Genomic DNA, 14,330 nt, shown 5'->3' on the forward strand with positions numbered 1-14,330 from the left:
AATGTTAAAAAATGGCTGATTTCTGCAGTATGTGCCCAGCATATGGTTCTGCCCTCATGTAGGCTAGGTAGCGTTAGCAACATTAACATTACTTAGCTAGCATTTGCAACAGTAATGTTAGCTAGTGCTAGTAACGATTTAATTAGCTAGCTAGCGTTTGCAACGTTAATGTTTGCTAGCTAGTGTTAGAAAACTTAGCTAGTGCCCAAACTGGCAACCACTTGAGGGGGTAGATGATTCGAACAACAGCGGTGTTGTGATGTGAATGTGATGGAAGACGGGAGAATGTCACATTTAGTGTCTGAATGTTATCAATGACACCTTTAAGTAAGTAACTAAAACTATAATATTTGCCCCAAAATATATGTAGTATAAAGTAAAAAATTGTAGTATAAAGTAAAAATTGCAAAACAATGGTCTCTTTATATGAATGCAAGTGGGACTGAACCCAGTGACAGAATAAAAGTAAACAGACAACCACCACTGAGGAGGATTGTGCAGCAGAGCAGATTGTCTTGTGTGTGTCAAACATGATGGACTGTTTTTAATCAGCTCATATGTCTTACATGACTTTGTCCTACTTGAGCCAATGTAAGCTTTGTTTATAGACATTAAATGACACAGGGCGCTCCTGTGTTTATTGTGGTCTCCATGGTGCTGAAAGTCAAATATGAGCCCAAGCTGTGAAAGGATGGGTTGTGGTTAGTCGAGTGTGTGTGGGTGTGGGTGTGGGTGTGGGTGTGGGTGCCTTAAACAAAGGCGGAGGGCTCCTCAGGTCCTGTTCCTAATCCTGGTCAGGTGATAAGAAGTCAGCAGATCAGATCGTTGCAGTGAAAAGAGATCAGTAGGTCAACGCTGATCCCCGGGAGAAGGATTGAGAGTCACATCTTTAAAGTCTGTCTCTGTGGGTGGCTGCACCATGCGAGGTGCCTTTTCAGACAGTTTCATTTATCAGAGTGTGATGTAAGTGTTAAAAAACACAGAATATGAACTGGGTACAAGCTGCAATGTGTCACTTCTCCTTGATCTGTGGTTGCATATTGAGGCCTTATTGCTCGCTGCAGCAGTTAGTGCTATAAATTCAATAAAATGTATCATCGTAGGAGATCCCCTCTATCTATCCTCTTCATATCTATTTAATATGCCATGTCAGTACAGGTTGTAAAATGTAATGGAAGCAATTTGTAGCAGGAAAAAAAAAACTTGTCAGCAAGCCCCTGCCCTTCCTGTTTTGCATTATTGAGCGCTTAACCTTATCTTGACCCCGTTTTCTTCAGAAGTCTGACTGCGATAACTGTGAAATCGATAAAAAAAAACAACACCCTGCACTGACGCAACATCAACATGCAGCAAATGTTTTTATATGCACGACAGAGTGACAGGCAGCTTCACCAGTACTAAGCTGATGTAAAACACAGTAAAAAGCCTGAAATCAATTGTGATTTAAATTGCCCAGGAAAAATGAAGTAAGAGCTTACAAAGATATTAGTTTGTAATGCAAACAGAGTAAGTCTATTCTCACTCTGAAGACTCGACTCATGTGGGACTGACCTCCATCCACCCCCTCCAGCGGGTAGAAGAAGCAGACCAGCAGGTTCATGAGCACCGCCAGGTTGAAGGAAACGTTACTCCAAACCGACATGTTTCTGGAGCACCAGTAAAGCACCTGCTGGGCTGCAGAGGAGAAGGACACAACGAGACATCAGACATCAAATTCAATACAATATCATTTAGACAGATATTGTCCAAAACATATTCGATTACAATGACATCAAACACAGACACTCCTAACAGTAAAGAAGATATGAACAGGGAATATTTACCTTTTTTATGAAAATAATGATAAAAATACTGTTTTTTAAAATCATTTTATTAAAAAAACGTTTCTAACAAATTTGATGTCAAACAGCTATTAAAAGTCACTGATTGTTTCAGCACTAATTTCATGTGTGAACAAGCTGCAGGGTTCATTTGAGAATAAGAGGCCGGGAAAATCGATCATAATTTGTTCAATTCTTCCTCATCAGTACGAAAATAACTTTACATAAGGTCACTTGTGGAAAGTAACTAAAGGCATTTACTCAAGCACTGTAATCAAATTACATTTTGTAGCACTTTAATTACGTATTTTCTTTTTTTTAAACTCTCTACTCCATCTTAGAGGCCAATAATGTACTTTTTACTCCACTACAGTTATTTCACAGCTTTAGTTATTTTGCCATTTTATATTACTAAAACAAAACATATATTAACTGATAATGACTGAATTAAGATGTATTATTATAGGTTGAGCTATCCAGCAGTATATAAAATAATTAAATTAGCCCAACCTTTACCAGCTGCAACATTAAAGTGATGAAAACAGTCATGCATTATTAATTATAATCCAGTGATATGATGGGCCACTCAGCATCGTGAGTCCTGTTACTGTTGATACATTTGTACTTTTACATAAAAGGTGCAATATGTAAACATTTAAGTTTTAAACATTCAAAACAGACTTCTATGTATTGTGTTGCAGAGGTATCTGCTGAACCAGCTAACCCGGGCCTGAAAACCTCTTTCTCTCAGTCGTTCAAAGCTCCTGTGCTAGCTGTGTAAAAACCAACGCTACCTGGGTAGTCTGGCTAACTGCACGACTAACTGAGCTAACAAGCTAACAGTAGCCACATGGATGTACAAACAGAATACAGTCAGCAGCAGTCAGCATTTACTCCGGTGATATGCTGCAATATTTGTTGGGAGTGTGAATTCAACAGGTGGCCAATTCTCACGTACTGCACCTTTAAGTGAGATTTTGAATGCAGATAATTGTAACAGAGTATGTTTACACTGTAGTGTTTGTACATTGACTTAGATAAACGACCTCAGGACTTCTTCCACCGCTTTTTAAAGTAACATGGAGACAGTATGTACTTTAAAAACTTGGTACCACTTTCTCATAACCTTCATTGATAAATGGTAAATGTATAGTCAAACAGACTTTAGTTAATAGTTAGTTAATAGTTAACAAAGAATAAAATGCTTTATAAATGATTTATTAATCAATTGTAAATGTTTGCAAACATCAGTTGCTACTTTAAGATAAGATTATCCAAATATTGTTAATAAGCAATTGTCTAGTAAATGATTTACAAAGTATTTCATTGTTTATTAACAGTGAAATAACTGTTAACCAATGTTTAATTAACTATAGGTCAAAGGTCAAAAAGAATAAATATGGCTCATCTTTGACCTTCACACACAAAATCTGACGTTCAGTAGACTATTCTCTGTCCTCTACTGTTGGAGGAAAAGAGAAACAGATGCAGGGACTTTTCTCTGTCCATCCCCTCTTCTGTGTGAGAGACAGAATATGGCTCTGTGTGGGTATGCAGTCTCGAACGTGGATTACAAGTGTGAGTGTGATGTGGGTGCGGGTCTGCGTGTGTATGTTTGTGTGCGTGAGCAACAGAGCTCTCAGTTGTGATTCATAAGGTTACTGTACAAATGTTTCACGGCTCAAAGGACGTGGAAAGCCCCTGTCTGCTTTTAGACAGTGGAAACATGCGCATATGTAACATGAGTGCACGCACAAAAACACACACACACACATGATGACATTGTTAGCCCTGCTGACAGTGATGGGGATACGCATCCCTCCATCCATTTTCCATGCTTGCTCATCCTGTTCAGGCTCGCAGAGACTGAGGTCTATCGCAGCTTGTATCGGGGCGAGAGGCAGGTTACACCCTGGACAAGTCACCGGTGTGTCACCAGGAGACATAATTACACAACCAAAGTCACACCTATGGTTAATTGGGAGTTTCCAAATCACGTAAGCTTCTGGACTGTGGGAGGAAACCAGAGCACTCAAACACAAGCTGAGCATGCAAACTCCCCAAAGAAAACTGTGAGGCGACAGCAAGCGAAGCATCGAGCCACCTTACTGCAACCAATCAGCAGTGGCGGAATGTAACTAAGTACATTTATTCACGTACTTAAGTACAAATTCTTGTACTTCTTGATGTAACTTTATACTTTTACTCCACTACATCACAAAAGAAAATCTTGTACTCTTTACACTTTTACTTTTGATCATTGAAGGAAATTTTTCTGATAATATAATTTTAGTTAGTTATTTTCACTGTGTGGTACTAGTACTCTCACTAAAGAAAAGGATCTGAATACTTCCACCACTGCTGCCGCAGTTGCAGATATTCATCAAGTTATTTCTGGGAAAAAGGCACTGAAGTTGTGCAAAACATCAGCTGATGGGCATCAGGAAACTCTGAAAACAAACATGAGGACGCTGAAGTGAACTTGGATAACCCAGCGAGCTCACTAAAGCTTAATGCTCCTTGTTATGTTTTGCTCTTACTTGCTACATCTCAACAGACATCTTCCACCACTCCTGTTACCTCCTATTGTGCTTTCCTATTAAGATAATTGTCACTGGCATCTCTTGTCTGAAGCAGAGTGCGAGCAGCAACCCAAAGATCATCTGTCGAGTAAAAATCCTTTTCGCTTCCACCTTGTCAGATTTCATTCATTTAGTTTTGATACAATTTTAAATATCAGAAAGTTTTGTTTTGTTGAACAATTAACAGTAATTACTGATGACCAGAGTTACTTAAATGTATGTAAATGTACATCCCATATGTCAGTGGGGAGTGTTATGACACTTCTCTCTACAAAGGAATCATCTATTCCTCCAAACTCACTTGAATAATCAATTATTTATACAAGGAAGGTCTTGTATCGTCAGACATAACTGATAGCAATATCAGTCATGTGTATTGTGATGCTATGCTGCATTGTAAGCCTACCTCTGAGCTTCTTCTGCCAGTTCATCTCATTGAAGAGGTCCTCCGCCCGCAGGAAGAAGTCGTTGATCTTGCTGCCCTGCTCGTCTCTCTCCGTGGTGTAGTAGACTCGCAGCTTTGACTCCGAGGTCAGGAACTCGCAGATGTTGGGCACGGGGAACACTATCTCCTCCATGGTGCGGTCCTGACGCACAATCTGAACAGAGAGACACATGGGTCACCTCCACGGTGAAAATACCTCGGCCTCTGTTGGTCCACATTGTGTCTATTTTGTGACAGTTTGTTTGCAAACATTGACTTTTCTAGATGATTAACTTGTGTCGGTTGTGTGTTGTGACCTCTATCTGAGCGGTGTGTTTGGCGTAGAACTCCAAGGCCTCATCTCCTTCTCCGCTGGCCCCTCCAGGCCTTAACATGATGGACAGCTCCTTGTTATGACGAGCCAACTACAGAGGTGAAAGGTAAATGTAGCAATACCACAGTGTAGAAATACATGCTTACAATCACTGCTGTTGAAGCTGGTAAAGGTTGTTTAACTACTTTATATAGTTTATCTGCAGGGTAGATTCACAATGGGGGTACAATATTTTCCTTTGAATTGTAGTGGAGTGTAAGTATAGAGTGGCAAAAAAGGACATACTTAAGTCAAGTCCAAGTATTTCAAAACTGTACTTAAGGACAGTATTTGAATGTATGTACTTAGTTACTTTATAGCACTGGCCAACTGTACGTGGTGGCACACAGCAACAAGACAAAAGCCTCTAATAGTTGATATAATTATATAATGTTGTGTTTGCAGTTGCACACTCAACATTGGTTTCTACAGAACATGTTGCAGAGTTGAACAACGGACCTGGTGAGCTAAAATGTAGATATTATGTCCGACATTTCGGGGGGAGGCGGCATCATGTTCCTCCTCTTCCCCGTTGTCTTCCTCCTCCTTTGTTTCCTCAAACTCCACCTCTCCCTGCAAGTATGCCTTCTTTATCACCTCCACCTGGACACACACATAAACACATTTATACTTTTTATGACACAATATGTGATATTATTGCTCTGGGATACCAAGTAGCTGAGGTGATCGCTCAGTAGTTGTTAGAAAAGGTGCACAACACCATTTTCTCACCAGCTCTTTCGGCCTCATATTGTACAGGATCCTCTCTGCATTCTCACTGTCGTGACGGCTCTCCATGATGGCGAGCAGCAGCTTGGATGCATTGTTCTGAGAGTGAAAAAAAGAAAGAAAGCAGTAAGAACTTAAGCTCTGTCAGTTTCTCCATCCAAGGAAAATGGGCAGAAACCCTGATGATCTAGGAAAATGCACTCTGCAGCTATTTGTCTTGGCAGATGAGCGCATAAGTAAGTTCAGCTCAGACGAATGAATGTCCAGCTCTTATGCTTGTACCCTGTTAGTGATATTCCATCCTACTGCAAAAGTAAACTGCTGCACAGTTTTTCCCCTCATTTTTGGCCCAAGACCCAAAGCCAGAGTTAACCCATTCCCCAGTTTCACACAGAGATGTAGATCCTTCCTCCACTTCACTCACCTTGAGCTCTAGCACCAGGTCCATCCGCTTTTTCCCAAGTGGGTTGATGTCATTAAGGATCAGGGCGATAATGATATCAATTCCATTGGACTCATGAGTGGCGATGCAATTCTGAAGGGAAATAAAGACAAAAAATTTATCAAAAAGTGCCAGAGTACAGCCCCAGTTCCCTCTCTGGTTTCTTTATGTACCTGGTTTTCATGGCAGGGGCCTTGACAGTACTCTGTGAGACTCTCTAGAGTCTGATTGATGAGGGCCACGTTCTTCTCGTTGATGTACAGCCCAAGCAGGCCGAGTCCCCCTGTAGTGCTGCCACAGATACAGTCCAAGAACTGCAGAGTCTCACACACGAGGTTGTAGTTGTTTTTGTTGTTTTGACAGCGAAGGAAGTTCTGAGGAGATAAAAACGGTTGGTTGTGAATTTGACAGGTCCATATGGACTAAACTGGATATAAACCAATAATAAACCAAGCAAAACCAAAGGGAAAAACAAAATGATGGAGGAATAGCTTAGCTTCTGCCATGAACTACGTACTCCTCTGTTTAAAAGCAGACAGACATATTATGCTCATTTTCAGGTTCATCATTTAATTTTGGGTTACTACTAGAATAGATTTACATTTTTACACAATTTACACACAGATTTACACAATTTTACAGTTGTGTGACATGTTAATGTAGTGTGATGGCACACAGTCATTAAAGGTGGAACTACTGACGAGGCGTTTCAGGAGCAGCGTTTTCTGTGGGAGAGAATAGCTTCTGTTGGTGCAGACTTGGACCTTTTTAACTTTTAAGATCTTTTACATGCACAAGATCATCTATAAAATACTGAAGGGAAGGAATAAATGAAAAAGCATAACAGCAGAGTGAGTTAGCACCCATATTTTTGTATTAGCCCTAATCACAACTGTCACTGAACTTGACTATCCTATCAGAAGCCCCTCAACATATCCTCTGAAGATTGGTGTACCAACAGGAACACAACTTTCTATATTCTAAACATAGCAATGTTGGCCCTAAAATAGTAATAGATAGTGAGGCACAACTCAAGTGTGATCTATTGGATATTTCTAAAACGAGTCTGTAGCTCAGTCTGCCTCACCTGGAGGTCGCGGTTGTGATTCTCACAGAGCAGCTGGAGGAAGCGTAGGATGGGCTGCATGATAACGATTACAAAACTCATCTCTCCCTCATCCTGGTTCTTGTCCCCGACACTGGGCTGGCCGTCGGCTGCGTTGAAGTGGTCCTCGGGGTCCGCTTCACGCCGGTAGGAGTTAAAGGCCTTCTTTGTGGCAGACGAGGCCTCTATCAGTTGCTCTCTCACATCCTCCGTCATGACAACTGCTGAGTCTCTGGCTAAACAAACACAGGAACCATAGAGATACTGAGGATACAGTCAAGAAACCCTCATAAATCCTATTTCAACCCTGGATTTGTGAACACATGTTTATTATGTAGTTACACAGTTAAATATTTGCTTGCATATCTTATATCAGAACAAAAATTAGACCACAGTGAGTGACCTCTGACCTTTTTTTCGAACAGGGACATCTTTGTCCTGGCTGTCATCATCTCTCTTCCTGTTTCCCAGGTCGCTGGTGTTTACTGTCACTGTGGCTTTGATCTCCAGCTGGGCCAGCTTCATACGGTCGTAGAAGACCCGGAAGAACTTTTCTGATTTCTTGTCTTCTGTCAAACGGCAAAAGAACGAACGCTGTACAGAGAGAGACAAGAGTAGACAGAAGACATTATGGATCTTCTTCTCTGCTCGATTAATCGTGTCATTCATTCTTTGAGCTCATTTGCTGCTTTTCTCTAATTTATACCATCAGCGCTCTGGCTTCATGTCTCTGCAGACTGAAGCTGGGCTCATATGTAATCCATAAGTGTATCATAGACCTGGATATGACGGAGCCGCTCAGCCTTGCTTCCAATTTTGCCCTGTGGCCACTCGTGGTATTGCAGCAAAAACTTCTTGCTAACGTTAGCCTCAAGGGCTACAATGTTTACCGTTGCTTGACAGCACCGTCAGCTGCTCTGGGATTTCTTTTTCATTGGTAGTGGCTCAGAAACTACCAATGCAATCATCCAGATTTTAATTCGTAAATATCAAATATGTTTGCTATTATGGTGGCCCCAGTCTGGATCTGTGAGCTACTCACATTACCAGATAATCTGTGCTGGACAGCATGTTTTGAACAGGCACTGCATTGGTATCTATAATAGGCCAATAAAATCAGCCATAGTCATTTATTTTAGCTGTAAACAATTATTTTTACAACTTGATACATGCTGACATTACATAGTGACCTTATTTTCCACTCCGAGTTTGTATTATGCAAACGTTATTCAGAGTGCAGGGTACTAAGGGTGAAACGAGTGAACGTGATGTTGGAACAGTGAACATGGACTTGGCCTTTAGTTGCCAGCTTAGGTCTGGTTTAGTTTAAAATTCCTTGTCTGTGAGCATATTGCATCAGATTTTTACAAATAAATAAGAATGGTCTTGACTGGACCCTCACAAAACATCATACACAGTGAGGCCAGGCCGGGTTTAGTGAGGGTTTAAACGCTGCTGTTACTGATGTGGAATGGGGTCATGCAGAATTAGAACACTTTTCGAGCCTGCGAGCACACCGTGTCCCAACCCACAGGGCTGTTGTTTTGATTATGTAAGAGCTGTTATCTGCTGCAGCCTATGGAAAGGCTTCAACCAGCAGCAGCAGCAGCAGCAGCCTCGCCACACTAACGGGGTGAAAAATGACACGAGAGGGAGAAGCCTGGCCTACTGAGAAACTGAGATGGTGGTGAGAGGGGGAGAGGAACAGTTAGAGACGAAAGACAGACACCAAAGAGGGAATGAGGGAGTTAGAAACGAGCAGATGATTGAGAGAGGGGAAGGGGTAGGGAGAGGGAATGTTATCAGACAGTATCTAGGCCAGTTGTCAAAGTTGTTACATAACCAGCCGTCTTTCCAGGTTAGATGTAAAACTGGGCTACAGGAGGAAACAAATAAATGATAGTCACAAGGAAAATTTTACAGGAAAATGATAAACGGACTAGACAAGCACTGTCCTTCCTCCTCCAAGGACACAGTCTGAGGTTTACATGCATTGGAAAATAATGTTAAACACACTGCTCAACCTTTTCTTTGAAGATTTAAAATAGTGACCCATTAATTAAGCAGTCAAACAAGAGAGTGTATGCAGCTTATTAACACAACACACAGCTAATACGGCGGCCAAGTTTCTTCCAAAGAAACAATGACATAACTGTGCTTGTGCCCCGAGGCAGATTCCAGAGCCTTTTTTTCGTGCCCCACCCTGGCCCTCCACCACTGAGCAGCAGCCCTCCTGCACGTACACACTCTGCCAACACACTCAGGGACGAGGAGATAGCAGCATGGGGGGGAGGAGGGGGGAGCTGCTGGGCAAGGCCATCGCGCAATAAACAACTTGATGACAGAGTGGAGAGTGCAGAGAGGGGATTAGCTGCAGCACTGGCAACCCACGAACAGCTCACAACTCACAGCATGCCTGAGGAGGGAGGGATGTGTGTGTGTGTGTGTGTGTGTGCGTGTGACGGTCATACTGGTCTGTCTCTGCTCACATAACTCTGTCCTCCAGCAGGCAGTGGAGGAGGTGAGGAGGGGTGAGGGAGGCAGGGTGCAGAGGGTGAGGCGTGAGGCCCATAGCCAGGATAACACACATTGATTGAACCGGAGCTCACAGAGAAAGGAGCGCTCACCCTCAACCCCCCCCTTCAACCTTTACCATTACATAACTCGCACAGACACATACACACACACACACACACTTGTACAGTACAAGCACACACAAGCTGAAGCGCGCATACGCTAACACGCCCACTGACTTTTACACTCGCAAAAGTAGGTCAGCTGTATCAGGCACAGGCACATGCCAATTTTTGAGCGGACACACCCACATACAGTAATTTCTCTGAAACTCTGCGACTGCCAACTTTATTCTTATGCAATCACATTAATTTCCAGAGAATATCACGTTATTAGGATATCAGATTCAATCTCAGCGTCACAGTGCACGGTTGGCGGGACCAGCACTGTGCCAGCAGGGGTATTTCATCTTATGAATCAGAGTTAGCTGAGCTATTAAATTTCACTGTAGGCAGTGATACGTTTGTTGATTGATGGTGGCCCTGAGGGGAATGTATTGGTCATGTAAGAGTTATTAATTATATTGTCCGGCAGTGAAAGTTTTCACCTGCAGCAGCAGCAGACTGAAAGAGTCGTTTTTTAAAAGAGCCTGTTTCTAAGAACTGGGCAGACTTCAGTGGATGGTGTGAGTCACTGAAACAAAGGCAAAGCCTGCGCATAAAGATGGAAGACCGCAGTACAGACAAACACCACAGCAGACTTTCATTTTATGGCTTCTTTAGAAATCCCTTGACTTGAATCAGAAAACCTTCATGTCTAACCACATTTGCTGCCTCTGTTGGGTTTCGACGCCGTTCCTCAGGCACCCGGTGACAAAATCTGTGATGCCGAATTAAGATGCCATCTGTGTTTTGATAGCACTAGAAAAGCAAGTACGAGAGTGGCATGATAGTAGGAGTGACGTTATGGATGAAGTAACACATGGTGGTCAAGGAGAGGACGGAGGGATGGTAACAGGATGGAGAGAGAGAGGAGAGGGACAGGCATCTCAGGGGCCCCCCTGTAGTGCTGGGTAAACACAGAGCCCCGTCTGTATCCATGGAGACAAACCCTGAGAGGAATGAGACGGGAGAGGAGTGGGGCGAGGTGGGGGCGGACAACACTGAAAAACAAGGTCATAGCGCTTTCCCTTCTCTCCTTCCGTTCAGCCACTTGGCATCAACAAAGGGATGTTATGTAACAGCTATTTATACTCGCGCTCCCTTTCCCTCTCGCCCTCCCTCTCATGTCAGGCAGCACCACATGCAAACCAAATGGAACTGCAGCTCTGCTTTGCTCCGACTCCCTTTTCCTCCTTTAACTCAAAAACCAGCATCCTTTCTTGTTAAATTTCCACCTGAAAATTTGTTTTTGCAATAATGGTTAAAAAACACACCTGAAAGTGTTTTGGAGGGAAACAGAACATCATGCTTGTTACACACCAGATGGCCGACGAGTTAAATGTCACAAGTCGCCGCGTCACAACAGAATTTACAGCCGTCTGGGCTCTCATAGCTGCCACAGAAGAGGAGCCAGCAAGACTAGAAAGCATGAAAAATGCACTGGCTGTAAAGCACCCCGAGACACCTACACATAAGCTTTGCATGGCAGCAGAAAGAGAGTGAGTGAGTGACTACGCACGCAATTTGGAGTTATACCGCCTGGTTTATTTCTGTGCGCTATGTAGGTCATGAGTAAATAGTTAACTATGTTACGTGAGAACAAGATATACACGACGCAACAGGTGCTCTGCTAGGCACGTCAAATGAAGACACTGACAAAAGCCAGCAGGTTTTATCCTCGGTTTGCTTTCTCGCACAGCAAGTTCTCACCTGGAGTTTGTAGAAAAGGTTCAACTGATTTATGAATTTTCAGACTTTTTGGGTTTTTTTAGGTTTGTTTTAAACAAAAACACAGTGCCTGACATATGCCTGGGATAACAGCCAGGGTTTACTTAAACTCAAACAATTTTAAGGAAAGTATCAAGTGACTCAAAGAACGCAAATATTTGTACTTTGTGGTACATTTCTACAGCTGCATACAGAGCAGTTTACCCTCCCACAGAAACCTCCGTTTTCAGAACAAATCTTGGGTAAGAGGAGCTCCGGTTTCTCTTCAATCCCCTTCTGTGTTCCCCCTCGTCCCTCCGCCCTCTCTCCCCACTGCCCCAGTTCCGGAGGCCCAGCATGACCCAGTTTGGGCCGGCAAGAGAGCGCGAGGGAGCGGGAGAGAGGCTGGAATGTTTTGAAGGCTGAGACATTCCTCATTGTTCATTCACACAGGCCTTATGTAACGCAGACGGATCACGTGACGTAGCTCTGCAGCAGCCGTGGGAAGCCAAAGCATTATCTCTGCCACAGTGGCTTCCTCGCTCTAACCTGATTATGCAAGCCCTGTGCTTGCATAACAACGCGCAGACGGACAGACAGACGGAAAGACGGCGAGATCGACAGACACAGCAACGGACAGGCAGACGAGACAGATAAAGACAGAAGAGTTGGAGTGGCTCAGGTTTAAGCAAATAAGGAAAGAACATTCATTTACATCGCCTAATGCACACATAAGACAGCCCAAATTGGAAAAAAATTAAATGTTTTGTAATACTAATCTACTTTTCTCTAATCTACTACTGACATCATTAGCAGCTGGCCAGGCCTTTCAGCCAAATGATTTAGTGCGAGATATGAGGCAGAGGAGAGCCGCCTTCCTAATGTACATGTGCAGCTATAGTGGCACACTGACCCACATACAGCAGATCCTCCAGTAATGAAAACTTCCATCCATGACACTGTGTTCCTTCCACTGATCGAATCATAGCAGGTCATGCACAGATGCACTGTGAGATAAGCTGAGCCTTCACATAGATAACAACCCGTGAAATTAAAAACACTGCAGATCGGTTACCCTGGGTGAAAAGGTAAGTAGTTAAGTGTATTTTGTTTTGCCATTCAATTATTTAATGAAAAGATTCAGACAAGAAGCAGCAGGTGAGTTGTTCGACAGTAGGGCATGTCCTCAGCTGACTGAGATGAGGGGTTAACTGACCTGGATGGTAGTGTTTCCACCTTCCAACAATGCAATAGCCAGGAGGATGCTCTCTTGGAAGACTCGGTCGCTGGTGGTGTTCATGATGAGGTCGATGACCAGGTCAGAGGCTCCCTCTTTGTCCAGGTGACACTGAACCTCTGCCAGGCTCATTTCACCTCGACTCAGGCCCCCAGGACCCCCTAATCCTGCAAGACAGAGGACAGAGTGACATGTGTAAGGTACACATTTAAAAGTTTAGTCTGAATAAGTCCCTGCATTTAACTATTTGGCAGCAATAGAAAAGAAAAAAAAAATTGAATGCCTGCATGATGATCCTGAGTGAGAAACAAGATGTTCAATGAGATAACATAACGGTACAATAAAAAATAAAATCTTTCCGTCTTATTTCAGTAATACAGTTGCTTCATGTAAAATATCTGAAAATGCAGATTTGTGAAGTGTTTTGCATTAATCAACATATTTTATAATTTCTTCTTTAGCCTGCCCCTTGAGCGTTTATTTAATTCATAAAAAAATATAACTATTATAGCGAGAATGGCACTCAATAGATTGCATACCTCAGCCGACGCCCAACAGTCCCCTTTAATTCAATCAAGCCTTAACCAATATCAAACTCGACAGCCCTGTAGCACTCTAAATTTTAAACCATCCATAATGGCTTCACCAAAATTTAAGCTCAACTGTGATGCGCATCAAATTGACTCACTCATAGACAACAGCCATCTAAATATGCGTGATTTTTTTTCATTAAGATCCATGTATTTTCCCTGAGAAATGAATGAAGACGTAAAAAATTGTCCTGTCTCGCAACTTTATAGAAAGTGAGAAATTAATTTGTCACTTTATTCTGATCTGCACCAAAAGTTAATGGGGTCTATTCTGGGCTGAGAACCGTCCTCCTTCAACGTTTCATCGAAATCCTTCCAGTAGTTTTTGTGTAATCATGCTGACAAACCAACCAACTGACAGACACAGGTGAAAAAACGTTAAAAAACCCTGTCATTTTGTAATTAAAAATATTCTTATCAAATTTTAGTTTCTTAAAAATGTTTTTTTTGCTCATTATATTTACACATTATATAATAAATATTTGACCAATAAAACTGCAAAGCTTGATATTTTGCACAAAGCAACCTAAAAGTAAACTAACACCAAAACCAAGATATCCTTTAAGGTACGTTTCTTTTTATTCAGGGATGCCCAATGTTGACGACCTCTAAGGTTTGGCCCATCAGATATTTCAAGATACAAAAA

At 42.4% G+C, this 14,330-nt stretch overlaps 1 protein-coding gene across 5 annotated transcripts in view; it reads right to left on the reverse strand.

The window, feature by feature from the left end:
• Positions 1-14,330, reverse strand: part of LOC140998277 (inositol 1,4,5-trisphosphate-gated calcium channel ITPR1) — an 80,493-nt gene that overhangs the window by 17,189 nt on the left and 48,974 nt on the right. For all 5 annotated transcript variants that reach the window (XM_073468506.1, XM_073468505.1, XM_073468504.1 and 2 more), the window contains 10 exons: positions 13,074-13,261; positions 7,886-8,069; positions 7,458-7,711; positions 6,544-6,744; positions 6,353-6,463; positions 5,932-6,027; positions 5,659-5,802; positions 5,144-5,251; positions 4,809-5,001; positions 1,552-1,674 (listed from right to left, as the gene is read on the reverse strand). In XM_073468506.1, the coding sequence (XP_073324607.1) occupies positions 1,552-1,674; positions 4,809-5,001; positions 5,144-5,251; positions 5,659-5,802; positions 5,932-6,027; positions 6,353-6,463; positions 6,544-6,744; positions 7,458-7,711; positions 7,886-8,069; positions 13,074-13,261 (1,602 nt within the window). The remainder of the gene's footprint in view (positions 1-1,551; positions 1,675-4,808; positions 5,002-5,143; positions 5,252-5,658; positions 5,803-5,931; positions 6,028-6,352; positions 6,464-6,543; positions 6,745-7,457; positions 7,712-7,885; positions 8,070-13,073; positions 13,262-14,330) is intronic.

The sequence above is a fragment of the Pagrus major genome, chromosome 6 (genome assembly GCF_040436345.1).
Source record: "Pagrus major chromosome 6, Pma_NU_1.0".
In the NCBI taxonomy this organism is placed as follows: Eukaryota; Metazoa; Chordata; class Actinopteri; order Spariformes; family Sparidae; genus Pagrus; species Pagrus major.